General features: G+C 47.0%; 1 protein-coding gene across 1 annotated transcript in view; it reads right to left on the bottom strand.

The window, feature by feature from the left end:
* Window positions 1–25,990, bottom strand: part of LOC309568384 (nephrocystin-4-like) — a 350,057-nt gene that overhangs the window by 239,532 nt on the left and 84,535 nt on the right. The window contains exons 4-5 of the mRNA XM_082274044.1: window positions 13,535–13,704; window positions 3,854–3,962 (exon numbers count right to left, since the gene is read on the bottom strand). Of these exons, the coding sequence (XP_082130170.1) occupies window positions 3,854–3,962; window positions 13,535–13,704 (279 nt within the window). The remainder of the gene's footprint in view (window positions 1–3,853; window positions 3,963–13,534; window positions 13,705–25,990) is intronic.

Below are 25,990 nucleotides of genomic sequence, written 5' to 3'. Positions count from 1 at the left end.
CGTTGCCTTGCCCATATCTATTCCAAATTAAATAGTTGAGGAGAAAGCTAGCTGGAGCAGGTTTGTGAATTATATCCCCTCCTTGACAATTTATGCAGGTGGCGGGCGCCGCATGTTAATTAACGTGTGCCTGGCACAAACCTCGGCTAATTATTATACACAGAATAGAATACGATGGTTGTGGAGGCCTCTTGAAGGGTGACCATTCAATGCTTTCCTCCCAAGAAAATCCGATCATCACAGATGTATGTGGTGTGATCACATACCACATACTATAAATCTAGATAATTACTTAGCTGCTGGGAAGGTATCTGGGCATTTTTCGTACAGATGCTACTGCGGCTCACAATCAAAAAGAAAGTCTGATATGAAAAACATAACATTATGTCAGATTTTAGGGGTCTATTTTGGTTTGGTTGGAGTTCTCCTTTAAATAAAGCCACCTTGTCCTCAGTACATAAGCTCCATTATCTGTTGGCACACTCGGTCAGAAAACGCAGCAAAACAAAAACTAATAACTGCGGCGGCCTTTTTCCAGCAGGAAATAATTATTTATGGTCAGGTCCGGGGATGATGTATGCCCTCACGGGTGATAAGGTTGGCTGGAAGGAGAACCTGCAATTACATTTTATCAGTCTACATATAAAAGAAAATTAAGAACATTTATCTTTCATACGTGTTTTCTCTTTCTCGCCATTTCTGCAGCCTGATTTACGCGTTGTGGCGCTTCATGCTTTTAGATCAAAGGAAAGAAAAACAAAGTGTATAAATTGTACAATGGCTGCTTATCGGGGGGGGGGTGGGGTGATAATGAGCTCAGGGCAGTACATTAAATAATGTTATAAATGACACATTATGTAAGGGTATCGCCCAATGTGGTGGGAGAGGTCACAGTATAGTAAAGTTTAGGAAGGAACAAGGAGGTATGGGGCATCTTCAGGGAGATTTCTAAAGCAGCCACAGCCTGAGAAGAGAAGCCTGTCCTCTGCCAGCATGCAGCAGAGAAGGCCCCTTGTTCACATTGTGGAAGCAGTGGTCTCTCTGTAGAAATTTGACATGCCCCACAGCTTTGTATTCAGCTCATACTCCTTGCTGATTGAAGAGATTTAGCTCAGCAGGAAGGGGGCGTGTCAGACCTCTACATAGAGAACAATGCTTCCCCACAGTCTACAAGGGTCCTTCTCTGCAACATGCTGGCAGAGGACAGGCTTCTCAACTCAGACTGTGGCTGCTTTACAAATCTCCTTGAAGATACACAAAACCTCCATTCAGTTGCGTTGCTACAGGGGTGTGGACTGCACCCTGGTGACATCCGCCAGAGGGGTGACACCAGCGGCGGCCATGGACTGACCGTTTGGTGACAGGGGAGCGAAGCAGGAGGCAGAGGTGGCTGCAACCTTTGATTTCGGAGGTAGCTCATTTGGCAGAGCAGGTCAAAGTACCGGGCTGTGATCGTGCCTCCGCAGCCTTGCTACATACCGCTGGTAAAAAGGAGCTGGTAGGCTGCAGGAAGGCGAGAGTCCGGTGTAGTTTTTTTTTCTATTGGGGGGGGGGGGGAATGGGAGAGTTTCCTGGTGTAGGATGGGGGTAAAGGGGAGCCCCTCTCTCTCTCTCACCTCCTTCTCTCCCCCCCTCCTCTCATTCCACCCCCTCTCTCCCAACCCCTCTCTTTCTCAACTCCCCTATCTCTCAATCCCCCCTCTCCCTCTTACCTCCCCTTCCTCCATTTATCTCTTTTTCCATCTTCCACATCTCTCTCTCCTTCCAATTCCTATTTCTTCTACTGGGGGGGGGGGGCACTGTGGCAGTCTAGTGAGGGGGAGCACTGTGACAGGCTAGCGGGGGGTTGGGGGGGAGCACTGTGGCAAGCTAGCGGGGGGGAGCACTGTGGCAGGCTGGGGGGTGGGAGCACTGTGGCAGGCGATGTGTAGGATGGGGGGTAGGGGACCCCCCCTCTATCTCAATCACCTCCCTCTCTCTTTTAACCCCCTCTCTCTCTCTCTCATTATCTGCATGTGTGTTGGTAGCCTTGTATGCAATAATATGTTCTAACTTCTACCAGGAGAGAGGAAAGGGGTGTGTCCATCCTCTAAGTCACTGAGGCCTTGATAATCCCAGGACAACCAATAAAGGGCAGCAGGACAAAGGGAAAGAATGCACATTTATGCCTGCAAACTTGCTTGATTTAAAGAAGAAGAGTTGTTTTTAAAGTGCAGTTACTTTATTAAAAATCGACTATAGATACCCCAAAAAACAAGCCCATGGACAATAACCTCAGAAGAAGTCAAATATGACGAAACGCGTCAGTGCCATGTTATCTGCCATCCGCCATCATTCCAGTACAAGCTGATTATATGCTGATTTTACTTGGACTCTTGTAAATCTTTTTAATCCCCTTTTTTTTTTAAATAAAATTGGTGTTAAACAGTTTTACACTATGTCTACCTTATCTATATTCATCTATGGATAAACATGTCTGGGGAATTCCTGCCTTCTATATCTGGGGCTCAATTTTATCCCAAGAATTTCACCCTCTGGGATTACTATCCAGCTGAGTATCCACAAATGATATCAAGCGTTTTTAGACCCACATGCTATATGGTATCTGGGACCATATCGTCTGGTGAGCATATCCCTGTATCTATGGTGGTGCCTATCGCACATCGCATCTGGTCACTTATATTTGTGCACTGAATTGAATCATCTTCACCTACATTGAAAGTTTTCACTTTCCAACACTTGGGACTTATTTTCATTTACTGTATTTATTGGAAGATGAACTGTTCCATTTGTATCACAATTGTTTTTTGAGCGCCGCACTGGTTGTTTTTTTCTAAGCCCATGGGTGTGTTTAAAGCGGAGTTCCGGCCTCAAATAACTTTTTTAACTAAAAATACCCCTATAATACTAATCCATCGTCCTTTACAGAACTGCTATACTCATACTTACAAGGTGTATAGTATTGGATTTTAGTCAAAATCTTACTTTTAAAAACGCTGTCTGAGCGCGGCCATCTTGGATGTGGGCATCTGAAGCCGCAGTGTAATCTGCTGTGTCCTTCTTCCTGATTCCAGGGAGTGTTCTGGGAGTTCTTCCTGATTCCAGCCTCCTGGGAGTGATGATAAACAGCTCCCAGGATGCAATGCAAAGGCGGAAGTGATGTCGGTGGCCGCAGCCACAGAGGGGGGAAAAGGAGGAAGTACAATAAAAAATGCCCTGAAAATAAGGTAAGGGAACCCCCAAAAAAAAAATTGAAAATGCCCAATTGTTGATCAGCATAGCGAGCACTCCAGGAATCACTAAAGATGCAAACTAGGTCGTGTAGCAGAATGGACACTGAGAGTGTGGTTTGTGTTGAAAGAGTGGGGGACTCTTTCACTTGGGACCATAATATTTCTGAGCAGTGTCCCTCAGGAGATTTGTGGGGATGTATTGCAGATTGCTAGAACATGGCAGAAGTGTTTCATAGAGCCATGCTAGTGGGGTGGGGTTTGTTATTGTGAATACCTGCATTCCATTGTCCTATTGTTCCTGTCTGCCTTGTAAGCTTATTATGGGATGTGTGTGTGTGTGTGGAATGGCTCGAAGAGGGAGGGGTTTTGGCAGAGTGTAGATCTCTTGTGTTTTCAATAAACAATTCATTCTAGTTTGACTCCCAGAACTGTGTGTCGTCCAGTTACTGGGGGGGATTTTGCCTTGGATATTTTAGTGCTTCCTCCGCTTCAAGGATTATACAGCGGAGATACCTTGGCTGGGTATTGGATCTCCATTACAGGTCGGAACTCCGCTTTAAGCTATAGGGTGGCACAATGTGTTATTAGACCAGAAAACGTGAGCACCAAATACACTGAACATCAGCTCTGATGGAAGAAAGAGTGGAGATCAAACAAAACTTACATTCATTCAGATCTTTAAAAGACGGATGTAGGAGCGCTCGAGGAGATCCATGGTAAAGATTTAACCTAAGAGAGATGCAAAGGAAATACTAGTTATACTGACCATCGTTTTACCATTACAGCGAGTTATCTTTTAGGATAATGTTTTACAACCTTTTCCTGTCAAGTCAACCTTTAAAATTCTGCACATTCTGGAGGCACCCCATTCTAAAATATAAAACACTAAACTAGAAGTTTTACATATTGCAGCAGTTTTAACACACGTAGGACACCCAACGTTAGAGGCGATTTATTCCTCCACCTTTGCACTCTAGAACTGAATACTATTGCTAACTTTTCTCTTCTCCCTCAGTTTCTCCCCATCTTTCTCCACATTTTTTGGGGCAGTTTTAGGTACCTCTGATGAACCCAGGTGGCACCTCAGGGTTCCGTGGAACCCTGGTTGAAAAAGGCTGGCATACTGCTGTTTTGGATCGGACCAGAACAGTCTGAGATGATATCTGGCCTAATTTGATACGATGTGGATGTGTGATATCACACACACTGACACCAAGTTCAGAGTTAGGATACTTCTGCTTTATTTCTACAGCGTCATTGGGTTATATATTGTTGTTCGTGTCATGAGCTAGTTCGTCATAAGCATAATGTTATCTGCTTGCTTGCAGCTTCTTGATTGGTTATGTCCATTATAAGTTAAACTCCCTTCAAACTATGAATGTTATCTTGTTGGGTATTGTCCTCTGTGAAGTCGCCATCTTTGTCGCACAGATTCCATCTCGATGGGAGGGGGGAAGGGAGTATCTACTAACGGCCATTTTGAGTAAGGAGTACAAAAGAAAACATATTTACATGTATAAAAGATAGACATAGGAAAATAGATATTTTGCCTAATTCATCACAGTGTTCATTACTTTCCTTCACAATATGGTATGCATCATAAGGTGAAATAGGCATTTCACTATAACCATTGATTACATCCTATGACGGGAGTCACTTTGGGCGCGGGGTGACCAGGAAACTGGGGGGCACTAAGAGTATGGTTTGGATTGCTCCAAATGGGACAGAGATATTCAGGAATGATGTCTCTCTTGAAATATGAAGATTTTATTCCCTGTACATTGTGAGGTCTATGACCAGGAAGTACAACTCCTAATATGGGCATTCCAGTAAGTTTAAGACCGACTGTCTATTGCTTAACGATGTTGCTTTTGTCTGAATAAGTAAATTGTGATATTCTTGTCTGAGGTGGCTTTCCATTCACCTATTGTTAAGTGTGCTAATGAACTCACCTGTTGTCTGCTAAGGGATGTATGGATACTCAGAGTAGTAATGTGTATTGGGGGCTCGTTATGTAACCATTGTGTGATGTTGGGGGCTGGATTTGGGTCATTGTTCATGTAGTGACTGCATTACTTCTAATTTGTATATAAAGCGAGTATTCCTTTTCAATAAGCAGTCTGATTCCTGCTTGACCCTCAATACAGAGCCTCGTCTCGTACTTGGGGGGAATTATTCGTATGGGTTTCTCGTTCGGTTGAGTGGAGTGTCCGGTAGCTGCCTTTGTGTTGGGGAATTAAAATTCCTAAACGACTGTAACCCTTTTCATACCCGGGGTGTCGTTACACATCCATTACACTGCAACACAAGAAATTCATGTTGACTCTTCATAGCCATTGCCTTGCCCTGAATGTGGCTCCTCTCCTGGAGAAAGGAGTTTCTTTATCTATAACCTTGTGCATTTTTGCCCAAAATGTTTTCTACATTTGGAAACAATTTTTAGGTGTTTTTCCAAGACACCCCTGATGAACCCAGAAGGCACCCCAGGGTGCCACGGCACCTTGTTTGAAGGCGGCTGTTCTAGGAGTTATGGGGCTTTATGGTCCTTGCTTTGTGCACTGGTGCAAATCATTTTGTGGAGGGGGATTGAGGTGGGGGGGGGTCGTTTTTCAGGGGTTGGGCTTGGCCCCTTAGTTCCAGTGAAGGGAACTCTTAAGGTGTCATCATACCAAGACAATTTGGACAATTTCATGCTCCCAACTTTGTGGGAGGAGTTTGGGGATGGCCCCTTCCTGTTCCAACATGACTGCTTACCAGTGCACAACGCAAAGTCCATAAAGACATGGATGAGCGAGTTTGGGGTGGAGGAACGTGACTGGCCTGCACAGAGCCCCTACCTTGACCCAAAAGAACACCTTTGGGGTGAATTAGAGGGTCCAACATCACCACCTGACCTCACAAATACCCTTCTGGAAGATTTGTCAAACATTCCCATAGACACACTCCTAAACCTTGTGGACAGCCTTCCGAGAAGAGTTGAAGCTGTTATAGCTGCAAAGGATGGGCCAACTCAATATTGAACCCTATGGACTAAGACTGGGATGCCATTAAAGATCATGTGCGTGTAAAGGCAGGCGTCCCAATACATTTGGTAATACAGTGTATAATAATCAAAATATGTAAAACTTGCCAAATATTACTTAACTCAGGGCTTGACAAATTTGCCTGAAATCTAGGAGCCAGCTAAAAAAGTAAGGAGCCAGTTTTTTTTTTTAAACTAACAACCAAGCTTTATTTAATAAAACGGATACTAAATTTACACATAAATACGACTAGAACCCCACTCTCCTCTATAGCGCAATTGGATGGAAACAGACTGTCTGTCTCTTTCCATCTGATGCCATCTGATCCGATCCACGGTTGGGATGAATAGAAAATAGAACAACCATCCGTCTGTTTTTGGTGGACAGGATCAGATGGCGGCAGATTACTGCTCCATAGAGGAGAATGAAGGGTCCGATCAGGTCTGCCTGAAAAACTGACTGTCGGACCTGATCAGACAGCCCGTGTGAAAGGGGCCTTCGGCTGTGGCTGTGGCATGGCGATGAGGGAAAAATAAAAAGATTATATATATAATTTTTTTTTTTTAATAATAATAATAATAATAATTGGAAAAAAAAAGAAAAATACATTTTTTATTTTTTTTTAATTAATTAATAATAATAACCACACTCCCTGTCCACTTACCTTTAAGCAAAGGTAACTGGACAGGGAGATGAAGCCTGCAAAAACTTCTCTCTCATCTCTTGGGAAGGAGATGGGAATACATTGAGAACAGGCAGTGAAAACAGTCATTACTCCCGGCCACCACAAGAGGGCGCCAGTTCCCCATTGGAAGCCTCTCTCATCTCACAGAAGAAGGCCGAAAAGCCGGGGCCTCAATTTTCGGACTGCACGGAAGTCCGTGCACTCGGGGTGGAGGTGGGGGCACAAAAGGCACAGGACACCTCCTGCAGGGCACCCCAGGCGCCAGGTCGCTAATTCTAGTCGCAAATGCGACCTGGCGCCCGGGGTTTGTCGAGCCCTGACTTAACCGCTTGCCGACCAGTTACTGTCGATATACGTACCTGTATGGCGGTTCGTGGGAGCTTATTCATTCTATATTTTGCCTTCCCTGGTTCCCTCCCCAACCTTATCATCATGCTAGGTAAAACCTTTCCATTTTCATTACAATTCTTATTTTAGACTCAATGATGTCATTACTGGCACTCTGTGCGTCGCTATGCAGGCGTCCCAATACTTTTGGTAATATACTGTATATCCCATAGTTTGTAGATGCTATAACATTCACGTAAACCAATCAATATACGCCTATTGGGGTTTTTTTTACCAAAAACATGTAACAGAATACACATTGGCCTAAATTGATGAAGAAATTAAATTTTTTTTTTTTTATTTGATTTTATAGCAATTCTATAGCAGAAAATAAAAAATACTTTCTTTTTTTTAAATTGCTTATAGCACAAAAAAAAATAAGAACTGCAGAGGTACACAAATACCGCCAAAAGAAAGCTCTACTTGTGGGGAAAAAAATGACATACATTTTATATGCGTACAGTCAGTGGTGTATTTTGGTTTTGTGCTGCCCTAGGCAAGACTAAAATTGCCCCCCCCCCCCCAATGTAAATTTGCCCCACTCCTTCCTTTTAGACAGATGTGACTCCCTCCAAAATGTAAGGACTACAAGTCCAACCCCTGAGATCTCATGAGAGAGGGGGTGAGAGATGGTGGGTGAGGGAGGGAGGGAGAGAGAGGGGGGGTGAGATACAGAGAGAGAGTGGGTGAGAGAGAGAGGGGGGGTGAGAGAGGGGTGAGGATGAGAGAAAAAGAGAGGGGGTGAGAGAGAGAGAGAGAGAGAGAGAGAGAGAGAGAGAGAGAGGGGAATGAGAGGATGAGAGAGGGGGGATGAGAGAGAGAGAGGGGGTGGATGAGAGAGAGAGGGGTGAGAGAGAGAGAGAGGGGGGGTGAGAGAGAGAGAGGGGGTGAGAGAGAGAGAGAGAGAGAGAGAGAGAGAGGGGGGGGTGAGAGAGGGGTGAGGATGAGAGAAAAAGAGAGGGGGGGTGAGAGAGAGAGAGAGAGAGGGGGGAATGAGAGGATGAGAGAGGGGGATGAGAGAGAGAGGGGGTGGATGAGAGAGAGAGGGGGGTGAGAGAGAGAGGGGTGAGAGAGAGGGATGAGAGAGCGAGAGGGGGGGGATGAGTGAGAGGAGGGGATGAGTGAGAGGAGGGGATGAGTGAGAGGAGGGGATGAGAGAGGGGGGGTGAGAGAGAGGAGGGGATGAGAGAGAGAGGGGGGGAATGAGAGGATGAGAGAGAGAGGGGGGATGAGAGAGAGAGGGGGGATGAGAGAGAGAGGGGGGAATAAGAGGATGAGAGAGTGGGGGGGATGAGAGAGAGGGGTGAGAGAGAGAGAGAGAGAGAGAGAGAGAGAGAGAGAAGGGAGGGTGAGAAAGAGAGGAAGGGGTGAGAGAGGTGGCTCTAGCAACCAGTGGCCAATAGAGTCTCAGGTGAAGGGGGGGTGGCTTTTTTGCTGCCCCCCTGCAAAGTGCTGCCCTAGGCCTGGGCCTTGTCGGCCTAGGCCAAAATACAGCACTGCGTACAGTGTAGCATGACGGCGCAATTGTCAGTTAAAATAACGCAGTGCCTGGTCATGAAGGGGGGAAAATCTTCCAGAGGTCAAGTGGTTAAAAAAAATGAAGCTTTATTATCACTTTAAGGGGTTTAAAACAACTTTAACCCTTTGAGTGCGGAGGAGCTCCACTTCCATTGTATTTTTTTCATTTCAGTTCAGCTTTAAAAAAATAAAAATAAAATAAAAAATAATAACTTTCTTCGTTCTTCTGAATACTCAGCACTATAAACATAAAAATCCAGTAATTTCTGCTGTCTCTCAGTTAGTCTCCAGCACAGATCTTGGAGACCGACCGACCCATAAAATGTCATTTCTGAATTTTGGGGTCAATGATAGGAAATTAGCTGTGCCGGGAGAGAACGGTAGAAGCAATCTTAGGCGGGGTATCACTCGGTAAATACATCTCCTTCTTTTACATTATTGGTATTATACACATGTCAAGACGTTATAGAAGATCTCCAGGGCTCAAGGCAAATTCTCATTGACTGGCACATGATTAAAATTCCGCGAGTGCCATTGTGACCTCAAAACAAGCAGATTATCATTCATGCTCCACTAACTTAATATCTCTCTAACCAAATATTCTATTAGCTATCCATTTCATTATTCACATCAGCAGAACATTACAGACCACGATACAGACGTCTCTTCAGAGGGCTACGTCTCCGATAATGAAGGTTTTCTCAACAAGATGACTATATTGCTGCATTTATTAAGCCGTTTTTCTTGCAGAATTTTCCTCTTTGGAGGCAACATGCTCAACCGTATAATCATATAGACAATATGCTAGGACATCCATCTAAATGAGAGCGCCGTGTCCAAATGGCGCCCTGAATAACGGCAGTAAATATGTTCAGATGTTCACTTCAAAGTTCTTCTTCTTTGTAACGCATGCGGAGGGACATCAGCCATATGGGCGATTTGCGGTGCCAGATTTGAGTTTGTGGATTTAAAAACCCACCGTGGTTATTAAAGGGTTTAGTAAACACCCCGACTTCTGTGCCACAAAACGACGCTTTTTCAAAGCCTGCCCAAGGTCACCAATATCTTTTAGCTCAAAGTCTAAGGACCAAAACTCAAGTGGTAGACCAGGGTTCCATGGAGTTCTAGGGTTCCTCCAGAGGTTGTTGGGGGTTCGCTATCTGTAAGAAGGGAATTCTCCCCAATGACCACAAGTGTAAGGAGCATTTTTCCTCAACCAGAGCTCCATGGAATCCTAGAGTTCCTCCAGAGGTTGCTAGGGGTTCCTTAAGCAATGAGCAATTTCTACCTCTCAGAAAAGTTCCCACTGACACCATTCATAGTTATAGCTCTCTGTAATTTAGGGGGAGTTATTCCCAATGACCACAAGTGTAAGGAGCATTCTTCCTCAACCGGGTTTCCATGGAATCCTAGGGTTCCTCCAGAGGTTGCTAGGGGTTCCTTAAGCAATGAGCAATTTCTACCTCTCAGAAAAGTTCCCACTGACACCATTCATAGTTATAGCTCTCTGTAATTTAGGGGGAGTTATTCCCAATGACCACAAGTGTAAGGAGCATTCTTCCTCAACCGGGTTTCCATGGAATCCTAGGGTTCCTCCAGAGGTTGCTAGGGGTTACTTTAGAAATAAGTTGGCTTCTCTTCCTGGCCAGGAAGTTGATAGCGCGGCGGTGGATTTCCACCGTATCGCCGTCTCATACTGACTGGATCGAGGAAGTTAAAGTGCTTCTGAATAGGGAACATCTCACTTACAAACACAGGGGGAATGCACTGAAATTTGATCGCATATGGGGACCGTGGCTGGATGTGCCAGGTCTGGCTCCCACTCACTTGGTTACCAACAGGTTTTTGGGTGGCGTTAGCTCTTCCACATAGAGTAACAGAGTACATGCTTTATACACCCGGACAGCCTACTGGGGGGCACTGCTTAATGACTACTAGGTAGCAAATACCTGTGCTTATGGGACATACACTGTTGTTTAACTCCACTGGTTATTTCATCGGAATTCGCCTATTATATCCTGTATTGCTTGAGATACCATCACCACCTTGGTACATGGGGCAGGCTGGGTTTAGTACCCACCATAAAGGGATAAGATGATATGTTACGTGCCAGTTATGGTTTCGATTACCTTGGTGACTCATGGTCCATGTTTACATCCCTATGTACCGATGAATATGCTCTCCCCTGTACCTATGTATCATTGGTTACCATACGTACTTTATGTTTTATCTCAAGATGTTGACCAGCTTTTTCTCTCTCTTTCTGTTTGGTTTTGTTTTGTATTGTTTGTGCAAAAAAGTTTTCAATAAAAACTATCTGATTAAAAAAAAAAAGAAATAAGTTATTTCTGCCTCTCAGATACACTCCCATTGACACCAATGTTCTTCTTTGGCTCCCACTGACACCATTGTTCTTCTTTGGCTCCCACTGACACCATTGTTCTTCTTTGGCTATCTGTAAGAGGGTAATTCTTCCCAATAACCACAAGTCTAAGGAACATTCTTCCTCAACCAGGGTACCATGGAATCAGAGTTCTTCCAGAGATTGCTTTGGGTTCCTTGGGCAATTTCTGCCTCTCAGATAAGTTCATACTGACACCATTTATTTTCTTTGCTATCTGTAAGGCGGTAACTCTTCCCAATGACCACAAGTGTAAGGAACATTCTTCCCCAACCAGGGTACCATGGAATTATAGAGAGTCTTCAGATATTGCTAGGAGTTCCTTGAGCAATTTCTGTCTCTCAGATAAGTTCCCGATGACACCATTGATCTTCTTCGCTATCTGTAAGGGTTCCATGGAATGCTTTCTCCGGAGGTTGCTAGGGGTTTCCTGAGTATTGAGCAATTTCCTTCTTAGATAAGTTCCTACTGACACCGCATTGATCTTTTTAGGTCCCTGTAAGGGAATGACCACAGGTGTAAGGAGAATTCTTCCTCAAACAGGGTTCGATGGAATCCTAGAGTTCCTCCAGAGGTTGCTAGGAGTTCCTTGGGCAATGAGCAAGTTCTGCCTCTCAGATAAGTTCCCACTGTACCCTCAGTAATTCTTCCCAATGACCACAAGTGTAAGGAACATTCTTCCCCAACCAGGGTACCATGGAATCATAGAGAGTCTTCAGAGATTGCTAGGAGTTCCTTGAGCAATTTCTGTCTCTCAGATAAGTCCCCACTGACACCATTGATCAAACAGGGTTCGATGGAATCCTAGAGTTCCTCCAGAGGTTGCTAGGGGTTCCTTGGGCAATGAGCAACTTCTGCCTCTCAGATAAGTTCCCACTGTACCCCAATAACTCTTCCCAATGACCACAAGTTTAAGAAACACTGACAACATTGATCTTTATAGCTATTTGTAAGAAAGTAAAGTGTAGTTAGCATTCTTCCTCAATCAGCGTTCCATAGAATCCTAGGGTTCCCCCAGAGATTACTAGGGGTTTCCTGAGTATTGAGCAATTTCCTTCTTAGATAAGTTCCTACTGACACCGCATTGATCTTTTTAGGTCCCTGTAAGAAGGGTAATTCTTCCCAATGACCACAGGTGTAAGGAGAATTCTTCCTCAAACAGGGTTCGATGGAATCCTAGAGTTCCTCCAGAGGTTGCTAGGGGTTCCTTGGGCAATAAGCAATTTCTGCCTCTCAGATAAGTTCCCACTGACACCACTGATCTCCTTCGCTATCTGTAAGGGGGTAACTCTTTCTAATGACCACAAGTGTAAGGAGAATTCTTCCCAATGACCACAAGGGTAAGAATCATTCTTCCCCAACCCAGGTTCTATGGAATCCTAGAGCTTCTCCAGAGGTTGCTAGGGGTTTCTTGAGCAATTTCTGCCTCTCAGATACATTTCCACTGACCAGGGCTGTAAGGCAGTACAGCCAGCCCTCCTGTACTGGGCCCACAGTAGAAGTGGCCAGTGCATGGGGGGAGGGGCAGCAGCGCTATCCCACGGTACATGGTCTACAATGTAACTCAGGCAGGCTTGATGGAAAATCTTGAAAAGTTTATTTATAAAAAATATATAGTAATGATTAAAACATAATAGAATGTGTTCCAAACAAGATCTGTGGCGTTGCTGGGGGTCACAGGATGACCGAGCCGCTGGGTGAGCCGGAACTGTGTAGATGATCACAACAGGGAACCAGGCAGGAGGGAGAAGGATCTTGTGTGCCAAAAGCAGACCGGACCAGCTGGTATGGTGGCTTGGCTTCCTCCCACCTGATAATGTGGCTGCTCGCACCGGAGCAGTGTGGATATGCCACGGAGCCGCCAGCCGGAGGTATCCACAGCGGAGGCCACTACCCGGAAGTAACGTCTGCAAGCGTCGGGACCTGGAAAGTATCAGGGTTGCCGTGACGAAATGTTTCGCACTGCTGTGCTCTGTCAAAGTCCATTGCACCCAGCCCTGATGAGGGGGGAATGTGTGGCCCCCAAAATGCATTAGATGTCTTTTGCTCCACTTGTTGTAACCAGTTGAGCAAAAAAAGACTTTGGACTGCTAAGAGAACCAAATTAAAAATCCTTAGCAGTCCAAAGCTGGGAGTGAGCAGTGATCGCACTCTCAGCACAGAAAGCCCAACCGCCAATGGACGCATATGTGCCGCGTGTGGATGTTAAAGCCCGCCTTCTTTTCCACTCCACATGCGTTACATGGGGTAAATGACAGAATAATAATAATAGCGTGGCTGCGTTTACCTTTTGCTTTGACTGGCTGCATCTTCTTCTGGTTGGGTGAGAAGGAATCGGAGGAGACCAAAGCCGCAGGAGAAGTCCTGTCTGGTTCCATCCCTCTTCCTGGATACAGCGATCACTTCAGCCACAATGACAGTATTGGGATCATTCAGCGCTGAGTGGAAGTAAATGGTCTGGAGACAAAGAGAAGGCAGAACACAATGATTTACAGACTGAGATGGTGGAACTCTGTGAGATGCAGCTACAAAGAACTTTTAGAAAACTAAGTGCCGGTTCACACTACGTCGCTCCGACTTCGGGGGCGACCTGTGAAGTCGCGTGCAGCGCGACTTCGGCGCGACTTGCACGGACTTCATAAAATGAACGTCTATGCAAGTCGCTCCGGGTCGCCCCGGAGCAGTACAGGACCCTTTTTCTAAGTCGGAGCGACTTGTGTCGCTCCTATTAGAACGGGTCCTGTACTACTCAATGGACTGCGACGGTGCGCGACTTGCCAGGCTGACCAAGTCGCCTGACAAGTCGTATTAGTGTGAACCGGCACTTACAAAATATGTTATTTATGTATAATGTCATTTTAACAGGCGTTCCACTATTTTGAAAACATTGTAAACGTTGTTAATATTCAAGGATTAAAGTGTTAGTAAGACTCCATTCACACTTGTGCGACTTGGGACATCAAAGTTGCATGACAAGTCACAGCCCATTCTTTTCAATGGCACCGGTTCAAATTGGTGCAACTTAAAGTCGCAGCAACTTTGAAAAGGTGCCCTGCACTACTTTGATGTGACCTTTGATGCGACTTTGATCCAGAGAGTGTAAAGTCCGATCAAAGACGCACTGGAAACTGTGCAACTTTAGAATCACGTTGGTGTGAATGGAACCCAAGAGGCTAACTATTACTATTCCGAAAAACATTCCCTCTCCCCTCCTACTTATCCTGTATTAAATAGATCTCTGTACCTACTTTTTAACCACTTCAGCTAAGGAAGGTTTTACGCCCTTAATGACTAGGCCATTTTTGCTATTCGGCACTGCGTTTCTTTAACAACTGCGCGGTCGTACGACGCTGTACCTAAATACAATTGATGTCCTTAAAGCAGTTGTATCCCCTGTGTAAAAAAAAAAAAACAAAAAAACCCTGCAGGACAATGGCATAATGTGCTAGTATGCATCGCTGGCATAGTATGCTAGTATGCATCGCATACTAGCACATTAAGAAATACTTCCCTTCGAACGAAGCCCCCACGCGGTCGCCCGGACACGGCTGAGGGAGCAGACATGTTCCCTCGACGTCTCTTCTGAGTTTGGCGGCTCCGGCGCTGTGGTGACCTCACTCCCGCACATGTGCGCGGGAGTTCACTTCCCGGCAAGGAGCTCTGAAGGTCCGGCAAGATACGCCGGACCTTCAGAGCGCATGCGCCGCTGGTGTCAGCAGCTGCATGCAGGGTGAATATCTCCTAAACCGTGCAGGTTTAGGAAATATTAATTTTACCTACAGGTAAGCCTTATTCTAGGCCGCATTATAGGGTTATCTGTAGGTAAAAATTAAAAAGCGGAGTATACTATCACTTTAACCACTTGCCGACCGCCGCAAGTAGATATACTGCGGCGGTCAGCCCCTCACAGGCAAAGTGACGTATATAAACGTTACTAGCCTGTGAGGCTTTGGGGAGCGAGCGCGCACCGCCGGCGGCGCGCTCCCGCGTGGTCACGGACCCCCCCGCGCGTGTGACTGGCGGACCCGATGTCCTCCGGTCAATCTGCGATCGTCGGGGGAGAGGGAGAAAGTCAGGCGGCTAGTGTAAACAAGCTGCCTGTCATTCTCCCCTGTGTAGAAACTGTGATCACACGGTTCTACTATGTAGGACCGTTGATCACTTTTTCTACAGCTCAAGCCACAGCCAATCACAGTTAGAATCACGCCCCTAGGACACACACAGCCCCTCCCTCTCAAATAAAGTTAACCCCTTCACTGCTAGTGTATTTTTACAGTAACAGTGCATATATATAGCACTGATTACTGTAGAAATGTCACTGGTAACCCCAAAAGTGTCAGTCAAGGGTCCGATCTGTCCGCCGCAATGTCGCAGTACCGCAAAAAAAAAAAGAAATCGCAGATCGCCGCCATTACACGTAAAAAAAAAGAAATAACAAAAATGACAAAAATCTTTCCCTTTGTTAGTAAACGCAATAACTTTTGCGCAAACCAATCAAAATACGCTTTTTGCGATTTTTTTTTTACCAGACATATGTAGCAGAAAACAAATTGCCCGAAAATGTTAAAAAATTTTGATTTTTACATTTTTTTTGGGGAATTTTATATAAAAAAATGTGAAAAATATTGTTATTTTTGCAAAATTGACGCTCTTTTTTTGTTTATAGCGCATGATCAAAAAATCGCACAGGTGATCAAATACCACCAAAAGAAAGCTCTGTTTGTGGGAAAAAAAGGACGTCAAATTAGTTTAGGTACAGCGTCGCACGACCGCGCAATTGTCCGTTAAAGTCACGCAGTGCTGAATCGCAAAATACCCCCTGGTCTTTTAGCAGCCAAATCCTCCGGGGCTTAAGTGGTTAAGAGTGCAACATGTATATACAATTCATAATTGAATCCATAATAATCCGTAATTAGAAAAGTGACATCCCGGGGACGTCATCCAGCCACACTGCCGAACCTTCTGCTATTTAAGCCTCGCTTTGGGCCTCCGTCTACCGTACAGCCGGCCCTATGGGGACGTCATCCAGCCACACTGCCGGACCTTCTGCTATTTAAGCCTCGCTTTGGGTCTCCGTCTACCGTACAGCCGGCCCTATGGGGACGTCATCCAGCCACACTGCCGGACCTTCTGCTTTTTAAGCCTCGCTTTGGGCCTCCGTCTACCGTACAGCCGGCCCTATGGGGACGTCATCCAGCCACACTGCCGGACCTTCTGCTATTTAAGCCTCGCTTTGGGCCTCCGTCTACCGTACAGCCGGCCCTATGGGGACGTCATTCAGCCACACTACCGGACCTTCTGCTATTTAAGCCTCGCTTTGGGCCTCCGTCTACCGTACAGCCGGCCCTATGGGGACGTCATCCAGCCACACTGCCGGACCTTCTGCTATTTAAGCCTCGCTTTGGGCCTCCGTCTACCGTACAGCCGGCCCTATGGGGACGTCATCCAGCCACACTGCCGGACCTTCTGCTATTTAAGCCTCGCTTTGGGCCTCCGTCTACCATACAGCCAGCCCTATGGGGACATCATCCAGCCACACTGCCGGACCTTCTGCTATTTAAGCTTCACTTGGGGCCTCCGTCTACCGTACAGCCGGCCCTATGGGGACGTCATCCAGCCACACTGCCGGACCTTCTGCTATTTAAGCCTCACTTGGGGCCTCCGTCTACCGTACAGCCGGCCCTATGGGGACGTCATCCAGCCACACTGCCGGACCTTCTGCTATTTAAGCCTCGCTTTGAGCCTCCGTCTACCGTACAGCCGGCCCTATAGGGACGTCATCCAGCCACACTGCCGGACCTTCTGCTATTTAAGCCTCGCTTTGAGCCTCCGTCTACCGTCCTACCACTTACTATGCTCATCTACATCTATCTACTCCATGTGAGTTACTTTAGTAATTGTGCATTAAAGTACAGTCTACTCTTGGAGGCGCCTCTCTCTTTGTAATAAGAAGAGTGCTGGTGCTTCGGTGATCCCCACCACCTCTCAACCAATTCCCTTTCCTCTGTTTGACCTCTCTTACTAGGTCAAATTTCGCCTTCCCCTATATGGTGGGGTATGCATGGTGGGCTCCTCTTGCGTCCTCCTCCTCGTTTGTTCCACTGTATATGCAGATACCCTTTCTTTAGTGGGGCATGTGGCCTTTTAGAACTGCGTTTTTTCCTCCATATAAAGATTAATGCAAAAAAAAGAAGCGGTCCTCATGGTGTAGTAATTTCAAAGTAGGTATTTATTTAAAAGTAGTAACTTACTGTATATTTAAGTATAAAAGAAATAGCTCCTGTAATGGTACAAAAAGTCAAAAGGAGACTCAAGCGCACAGCCGCCCCTCGCATAATATAGTTTTTATTGAAGACATCTAAAAAAACTTTAATAGTAGATGCACTCACATGATCCTAGATGGTTCAGGGCATGTACAATAGCTGGTTCCTTTCTACTCTCCTGGATGACCCCTTCAAGGCTTGTACAGAGCTCGATCACTGCTCCTAATGCACCCGATGGCGGGACCCGAGTCCTCCTCAGGACCCAGGACCTGCCCACTGGCTGTCCCACGGAATCTGACAGCCTCATATATTTAGCAAAGAGTCATCCCAATCCAGCCAAGAGACATCCCAATATATCAAAGAGACATCCCGATTAAGCAAAACGACATCCCTATCCAGCCAAGAGACATCCCAATACATCAAAGAGACATCCCAATTAAGTAAAGCGACATCCCTATTCAGCCAAGAGACATCCCAATATATCAAAGAGACATCCCGATTAAGCAAAGAGACATCCCAATACAACAGAGACATCCCCATATAGCAAAGAGACACCCTCATATAGCAAAGAGACACCCTCATATAGCAATAAAAACCGCCCAATCCAACAAACAGATGGCCCAATCAAGCAGAGACATCTCCATATATTCAGCAAAGAGACATCCCAATCCAGCAAAGAGAGGGACCAATACAGCAAAAAGACATCCCCATAGAACAAAGAGACAGCCCAATCCAACAAAGATATATCCCCATCTATTCATAGAGACATCCCCATATAGCAAAGATACATCTCCATCCAGTAAAGAGAGATCCCAATTCAGCAAAGAGACAGCCCAATCCAACAAAGAGACATCCCCATCTATTCAAAGAAACATCCCCATATAGAAGAGACATCTCCATCCAGTAAAGAGACATCCCAATTCAGCAAAGAGATGGCCCAATCCAGCAGAGACATCCCCGTATATATTCAACAAAGAAACATGTCAATCCAGCAAAGAGACAGCCCCATATATTCAGCAAATAAACATCCTTATCCAGCAAGGAGACAGCCCCATATATTCAGCAAATAAACATCCCAATCCAGCAAGAGGAGACATCTCCACATAGCAAAGAAACAGCCCAATAAAGCAGAGACATCCCCATCTAACAAAGAGACAGCCCAATTCAACAAAGAGACAGTCACAGCCCAACCCAACAAAGAGACAGTCACAGCCCAACCCAACAAAGAGACAGTCACAACTTGTCTCCAGTCCTCAGTGAGCAGTTAGTCAGTCAGACAACACGCAGCGCAGCTCTTCCACATGGCTGAGCTGCGACAGGCGCCCAAACCAGCATCCGGTCTGTAGGGAGAGGCTAAGTCCAGATGATATCTCTCCACCTTGCCCTCTCTCAGACTGCAGCAGGATCTACGGGAGCTGTATCGGCTCACTCTGCAGCCATCCTGCTAAAGCAATAGTAAACAGAGTGCTTCTACTTCACTGTCTGGTGGAGGTGCCGAAACACCACTCCGGCACATTCCGCCAGAAAAAGAGCCCTGGCTGTTAATATACAGTAAGTTAACTTGTTTGTTTGGGGGCCCGGGACTTTCGGGATGCCCAGGCCCCCAACATGTGTATAGGCTGCCCCCCCCCTCAATAGTGGCTCTGATAACCTGTATAACGTGTGCAAAACCTCGGAATGAAATTCATATACAGAAAATAAGTGACTTCACTGGAAATCTCTGAACACCGGGAGACGGAGATCAGGAACAGAACATTTTTGATATGGCGCTGGCGTAGACCTGGAAATGTGACGGCGCAGATGATTAAAATGATAGATTGGCCTCTCCTGCAGAACGCATTCATTTAGAAAACAAAACCATGAGCACATATTACAAATAAGTCCTGACATTTAGAAATATTGGACAAAGGACCGGCTAGCAGCCGCATTAATCCCTTCTCATTCCAAAACCATCTCAGCAGACTATTCCTCCCAGCAAGTCACTGCCGAGCTAAACAATGGCCAATGTGGGACGTATGGGAGACATATGGGGGACGTATGGGAGACGTATGGGGGACGTATGGGAGACGTATGGGAGACGTATGGGAGACGTATGGGGGACGTATGGGGGACGTATGCGGGACGTATGGAAGACGTATGGGAGACGTATGCGGGACGTATGGGGGACGTATGGGTGACATATGGGAGACGTATGCGGGACGTATGGGGGACGTATGGGAGACGTATGGGGGACGTATGGGAGACGTATGGGAGACGTATGGGGGACGTATGGGAGACGTATGGGGGACGTATGCGGGACGTATGGGAGACGTATGGGAGACGTATGGGAGACGTATGGGGGACGTATGGGAGACGTATGGGGGACGTATGGGAGACGTATGGGAGACGTATGGGGGACGTATGGGAGACGTATGGGAGACGTATGGGGGACGTATGGGGGATGTATGGGGGACGTATGGGGGACGTATGGGAGACGTATGAGCCAAGGACAAGTTTTAAAGAGGAACTGTCACTCTGTAGCATATACAGTATATTGCTGCAAGTCCATCATTCTTCTTTTTCTCTACTGATGAAGGTTTTAGTGTATTTTTGAAGTGTGATGGTAAACCCAACTATGATTTACACACAAAAACTTCTCTCGGATATACTGCACCACCCTACCAGCATACAGATCAATTAAAGTTAAATCTGACCTCCCCTTCAGTCTTGCACAGTAGTAGCGGCTCCTCTCCTGGACCGAAATGGCTTAGTCTGATTTCACTGCACACTGTGAGCTTCTCACAATGTGCATTAGAAGCTGCAGCAAGTCAGATAGAGCTCCGCCTCATTTCCTAGCTGGAGTCCATCCAGCATTCTCTACCGCAGGGGTCTCCAAACCTTTCATATAAAGGGCCAGTTCACTGTCCTTCAGACTTTAGGGGGGTGGGAATAGGCCCAATGGGAGTAGAAAATGTACTGAGGTCCAGTGGGGGTAAACAATGTCTTATCCTGGGTGTCAGTGGGAGGAATTCTGCCCCATCATTGGTGTCAGTGGGAGCAATTCTGCCCCATCGTTGGTGTCAGTGGGAGCAATTCTGCCCCATCATTGGTGTCAGTGGGAGCAATTCTGCCCCATCGTTGGTGTCAGTGGGAGCAATTCTGCCCCATTATTGGTGTCAGTGAGAGCTATTCTTCCCCATCGTTGGTGTCAGTGGGAGAAATTCCGCCCCATCGTTGGTGTCAGTGGGAGAAATTCCGCCCCATCGTTGGTGTCAGTGGGAGCAATTCTGCCCCATCGTTGGTGTCAGTGGGAGCAATTCTGCCCCATTGTTGGTGTCAGTGGGAGCAATTCTGCCCCATTGTTGGTGTCAGTGGGAGCTATTCTGCCCCATTGTTGGTGTCAGTGGGAGCTATTCTGCCCCATCGTTGGTGTCAGTGGGAGCAATTCTGCCCCATTGTTGGTGTCAGTGGGAGCTATTCTGCCCCATCGTTGGTGTCAGTGGGAGAAATTCTGCCCCATCGTTGGTGTCAGTGGGAGAAATTCTGCCCCATCGTTGGTGTCAGTGGGAGAAATTCTGCCCCATCGTTGGCGTCAGTGGGAGAAATTCTGCCCCATCGTTGGTGTCAGTGGGAGAAATTCCGCCCCATCATTGGTGTCAGTGGGAGCAATTCTGCCCCATCGTTGGTGTCAGTGGGAGCAATTCTGCCCCATTGTTGGTGTCAGTGGGAGCTATTCTTCCCCATCGTTGGTGTCAGTGGGAGCAATTCTGCCCCATCATTGGTGTCAGTGGGAGCAATTCTGCCCCATAGTTGGTGTCAGTGGGAGCAATTCTGCCCCATTATTGGTGTCAGTGAGAGCTATTCTTCCCCATCGTTGGTGTCAGTGGGAGCAATTCTGCCCCATCGTTGGTGTCAGTGGGAGAAATTCCGCCCCATCGTTGGTGTCAGTGGGAGCAATTCTGCCCCATCGTTGGTGTCAGTGGGAGCAATTCTGCCCCATTGTTGGTGTCAGTGGGAGCAATTCCGCCCCATTGTTGGTGTCAGTGGGAGCTATTCTGCCCCATTGTTGGTGTCAGTGGGAGCTATTCTGCCCCATCGTTGGTGTCAGTGGGAGCAATTCTGCCCCATTGTTGGTGTCAGTGGGAGCTATTCTGCCCCATCGTTGGTGTCAGTGGGAGAAATTCTGCCCCATCGTTGGTGTCAGTGGGAGAAATTCTGCCCCATCGTTGGCGTCAGTGGGAGAAATTCTGCCCCATCGTTGGTGTCAGTGGGAGAAATTCCGCCCCATCATTGGTGTCAGTGGGAGCAATTCTGCCCCATCGTTGGTGTCAGTGGGAGCAATTCTGCCCCATTGTTGGTGTCAGTGGGAGCTATTCTGCCCCATCGTTGGTGTCAGTGGGAGAAATTCTGCCCCATCGTTGGCGTCAGTGGGAACAATTCTGCCCCATCGTTGGCGTCAGTGGGAGAACTTCTGCTGCATCATTGGTGTCAGTGGGAACAATTCTGCTCCATCAATAATATAAGGAAGGGACTGTGATGTAAAGGGGCAGTGATGTATGGGAGGAGACTGTGATGTAAAGGGGCAGTGATGTATGGGAGGAGACTGTGATGTAAAGGGGCAGTGATGTATGGGAGGAGACTGTGATGTAAAGGGGCAGTGAGGTATGGGAGGAGACTGTGATGTTAAGGGGCAGTGATGTATGGGAGGAGACTGTGATGTAAAGGGGCAGTGATGTATGGGAGGAGACTGTGATGTAAAGGGGCAGTGATGTATGGGAGGAGACTGTGATGTAAAGGGGCAGTGATGTATGGGAGGAGACTGTGATGTAAAGGGGCAGTGATGTATGGGAGGAGACTGTGATGTAAATGGGCAGTGATGTATGGGAGGAGACTGTGATGTAAAGGGGCAGTGAGGTATGGGAGAAGACTGTGATGTAAATGGGCAGTGATGTATGGGAGGAGACTGTGATGTAAAGGGGCAGTGATGTATGGGAGGAGACTGTGATGTAAATGGGCAGTGATGTATGGGAGGAGACTGTGATGTAAAGGGGCAGTGATGTATGGGAGGAGACTGTGTTGTAAAGGGGCAGTGATGTATGGGAGGAGACTGTGATGTAAATGGGCAGTGATGTATGGGAGGAGACTGTGATGTAAAGGGGCAGTGATGTATGGGAGGAGACTGTGATGTAAATGGGCAGTGATGTATGGGAGGAGACTGTGATGTAAAGGGGCAGTGAGGTATGGGAGGAGACTGTGATGTAAATGGGCAGTGATGTATGGGAGGAGACTGTGATGTAAAGGGGCAGTGATGTATGGGAGGAGACTGTGATGTAAATGGGCAGTGATGTATGGGAGGAGACTGTGATGTAAAGGGGCAGTGATGTATGGGAGGAGACTGTGTTGTAAAGGGGCAGTGATGTATGGGAGGAGACTGTGATGTAAATGGGCAGTGATGTATGGGAGGAGACTGTGATGTAAAGGGGCAGTGAGGTATGGGAGGAGACTGTGATGTTAAGGGGCAGTGATGTATGGGAGGAGACTGTGATGTAAAGGGGCAGTGATGTATGGGAGGAGACTGTGATGTAAAGGGGCAGTGATGTATGGGAGGAGACTGTGATGTAAAGGGGCAGTGATGTATGGGAGGAGACTGTGATGTAAAGGGGCAGTGATGTATGGGAGGAGACTGTGATGTAAAGGGGCAGTGAGGTATGGGAGGAGACTGTGATGTTAAGGGGCAGTGATGTATGGGAGGAGACTGTGATGTAAAGGGGCAGTGATGTATGGGAGGAGACTGTGATGTAAAGGGGCAGTGATGTATGGGAGGAGACTGTGATGTAAAGGGGCAGTGATGTATGGGAGGAGACTGTGATGTAAAGGGGCAGTGATGTATGGGAGGAGACTGTGATGTAAATGGGCAGTGATGTATGGGAGGAGACTGTGATGTAAAGGGGCAGTGAGGTATGGGAGGAGACTGTGATGTAAATGGGCAGTGATGTATGGGAGGAGACTGTGATGTAAAGGGGCAGTGATGTATGGGAGGAGACTGTGATGTAAATGGGCAGTGATGTATGGGAGGAGACTGTGATGTAAAGGGGCAGTGATGTATGGGAGGAGACTGTGTTGTAAAGGGGCAGTGATGTATGGGAGGAGACTGTGATGTAAATGGGCAGTGATGTATGGGAGGAGACTGTGATGTAAAGGGGCAGTGAGGTATGGGAGGAGACTGTGATGTTAAGGGGCAGTGATGTATGGGAGGAGACTGTGATGTAAAGGGGCAGTGATGTATGGGAGGAGACTGTGATGTAAAGGGGCAGTGATGTATGGGAGGAGACTGTGATGTAAAGGGGCAGTGATGTATGGGAGGAGACTGTGATGTAAAGGGGCAGTGATCTATGGGAGGAGACTGTGATGTAAAGGGGCAGTGATATATGGGAGGAGACTGTGATGTAAAGGGGCAGTGATGTATGGGAGAAGACTGTGATGTAAAGGGGCAGTGATGTATGGGAGGAGACTGTGATGTAAAGGGGCAGTGATGTATGGGAGAAGACTGTGATGTAAAGGGGCAGTGATGTATGGGAGGAGACTGTGATGTAAAGGGGCAGTGATGTATGGGTGGAGACTGTGATGTAAAGGGCCAGTGATATATGGGAGGAGACTGTGATGTAAAGGGGCAGTGATGTATGGGAGGAGACTGTGATGTTAAAGCGGAGTTCCACCCGAAATTTATACTTACCTCCATCTTCTCGCTCCCGGTCACCTGAAAAACAAATGGATAATCGCAATTTTTTTTTTTTTTCACTTACCTTTTAGAGAAAATATACTCACCTTACTTCCTTCTTCCTCCCCTCGGCGGCCACGGCGATTCGTCACTTCCTGGCTTTTGCAATGATTCCTGGGAGCTGAACGTCATCGCTCCCAGGAATCATTGCGCCTGCACCGGCCCCGACGTCAGTTCCGGGGCGCGCGCGTCATTCCCTTCTAAACAGCTTCTGGGCATGCCCAGAAGCTGTGGAGGGATGACGCGCGCGACCCGGAAGTGACGTCGGGGCCGGTGCAGTGCATCGTGGGACCGAAGAAGGAGGAAGAGGACCGAAGAGGACGCGGAAGAGGATCGTGCTGGCTTCAAGCTGCCCACACCTGAGATGGCAGCGCTGGAGAAGACAATTTCAAGGTAAGTTTTAAACATATTGGACTAGGTGGGACTTTAGATGAGACCCAAGCTGGTGTTGCCCGGCGTCTCCATCCCTATAACAAAACACAAAATGAGGTTGAAGGATTGTAAGAGGTGCATGAAAGTCAGCCAGCCCCCAGTTTGATGTACTCACCTTCCAGTCTGTCACCAACCAAATAAGACCTGTCTCTTGGTACAAAGAACAGGGGTTTAGTTGACACACATTTGCAAACGCATGTGAAAGCTGCAGAGCCACGTCACGGCACCCTGTTTAAATCTGCAGTCCTACACTCTTAATTTAGTGTCCTCACACTGGAGGCACATGGCCGCTAATGGGTGGATGGGGAACAGGTGAGAGGGAGACAGCCCAACCTCCCCCAACCCATCCCCATGCACGACTGGCTATTGTCTCAAAAAGTTCAAATAATTAGGTTAAAATATAACCATGGTGCAAACTGGAGAAGACCAGCTGAAAAGCATTACACCTCCATCCCCTTGGTGGATGCAGTATATGGATAGGAAGGGATTTTATATATGGGGCATGGCCTGTAAAGCACACTGCCTTTGAAATCCCTTATTTCCTTTGGGACTTTATATGAGACAAGGTAAGTATTTCTCCTGAAAACCCGGGACAGATCAGAGGCTAGCCATTGTGGAATGTGCTAGCCCTGACTGTCCCGGGGGTATTTTTGTAAAAAAATGTATAACCAGGGTGGAACTCCGCTTTAAGGGGCAGTGATGTATGGGAGGAGACTGTGATGTAAAGGGACAGTGATGTATGGGAGGAGACTGTGATGTAAAGGGGCGGTGATATATGGGAGGAGATTGTGATGTTAAGGCGCAGTGATGTATGGGAGGAGACTGTGATGTAAAGGGGCAGTGATGTATGGGAGGAGACTGTGATGTAAAGGGGCAGTGATGTATGGGAGGAGACTGTGATGTAAAGGGGCAGTGATATATGGGAGGAGACTGTGATGTAAAGGGGCAGTGATGTATGGGAGGAGACTGTGATGTAAAGGGGCAGTGATGTATGGGAGGAGACTGTGATGTAAAGGTGCAGTGATGTATGGGAGGAGACTGTGATGTAAAGGCACAGTGATGTATGGGAGGAGACTGATGTGAAGGAGGGACTGTGATGTAAAGGAGGGACTGTGATGTAAAGGGACTGTGATGTAAAGGGGCAGTGATGTATGGGAGGAGACTGTGATGTAAAGGGGCAGTGATGTATGGGAGGAGACTGTGATGTAAAGGGGCAGTGATGTATGGGAGGAGACTGTGATGTAAAGGGGCAGTGATGTATGGGAGGAGACTGTGATGTAAAGGGGCAGTG

Source organism: Pelophylax lessonae, assembly GCF_965119305.1.
Source record: "Pelophylax lessonae genome assembly, chromosome: 12".
In the NCBI taxonomy this organism is placed as follows: Eukaryota; Metazoa; Chordata; class Amphibia; order Anura; family Ranidae; genus Pelophylax; species Pelophylax lessonae.
Note: the sequence above shows the minus strand (reverse complement) of the source record. Positions and strands in the feature narration are given on the sequence as shown.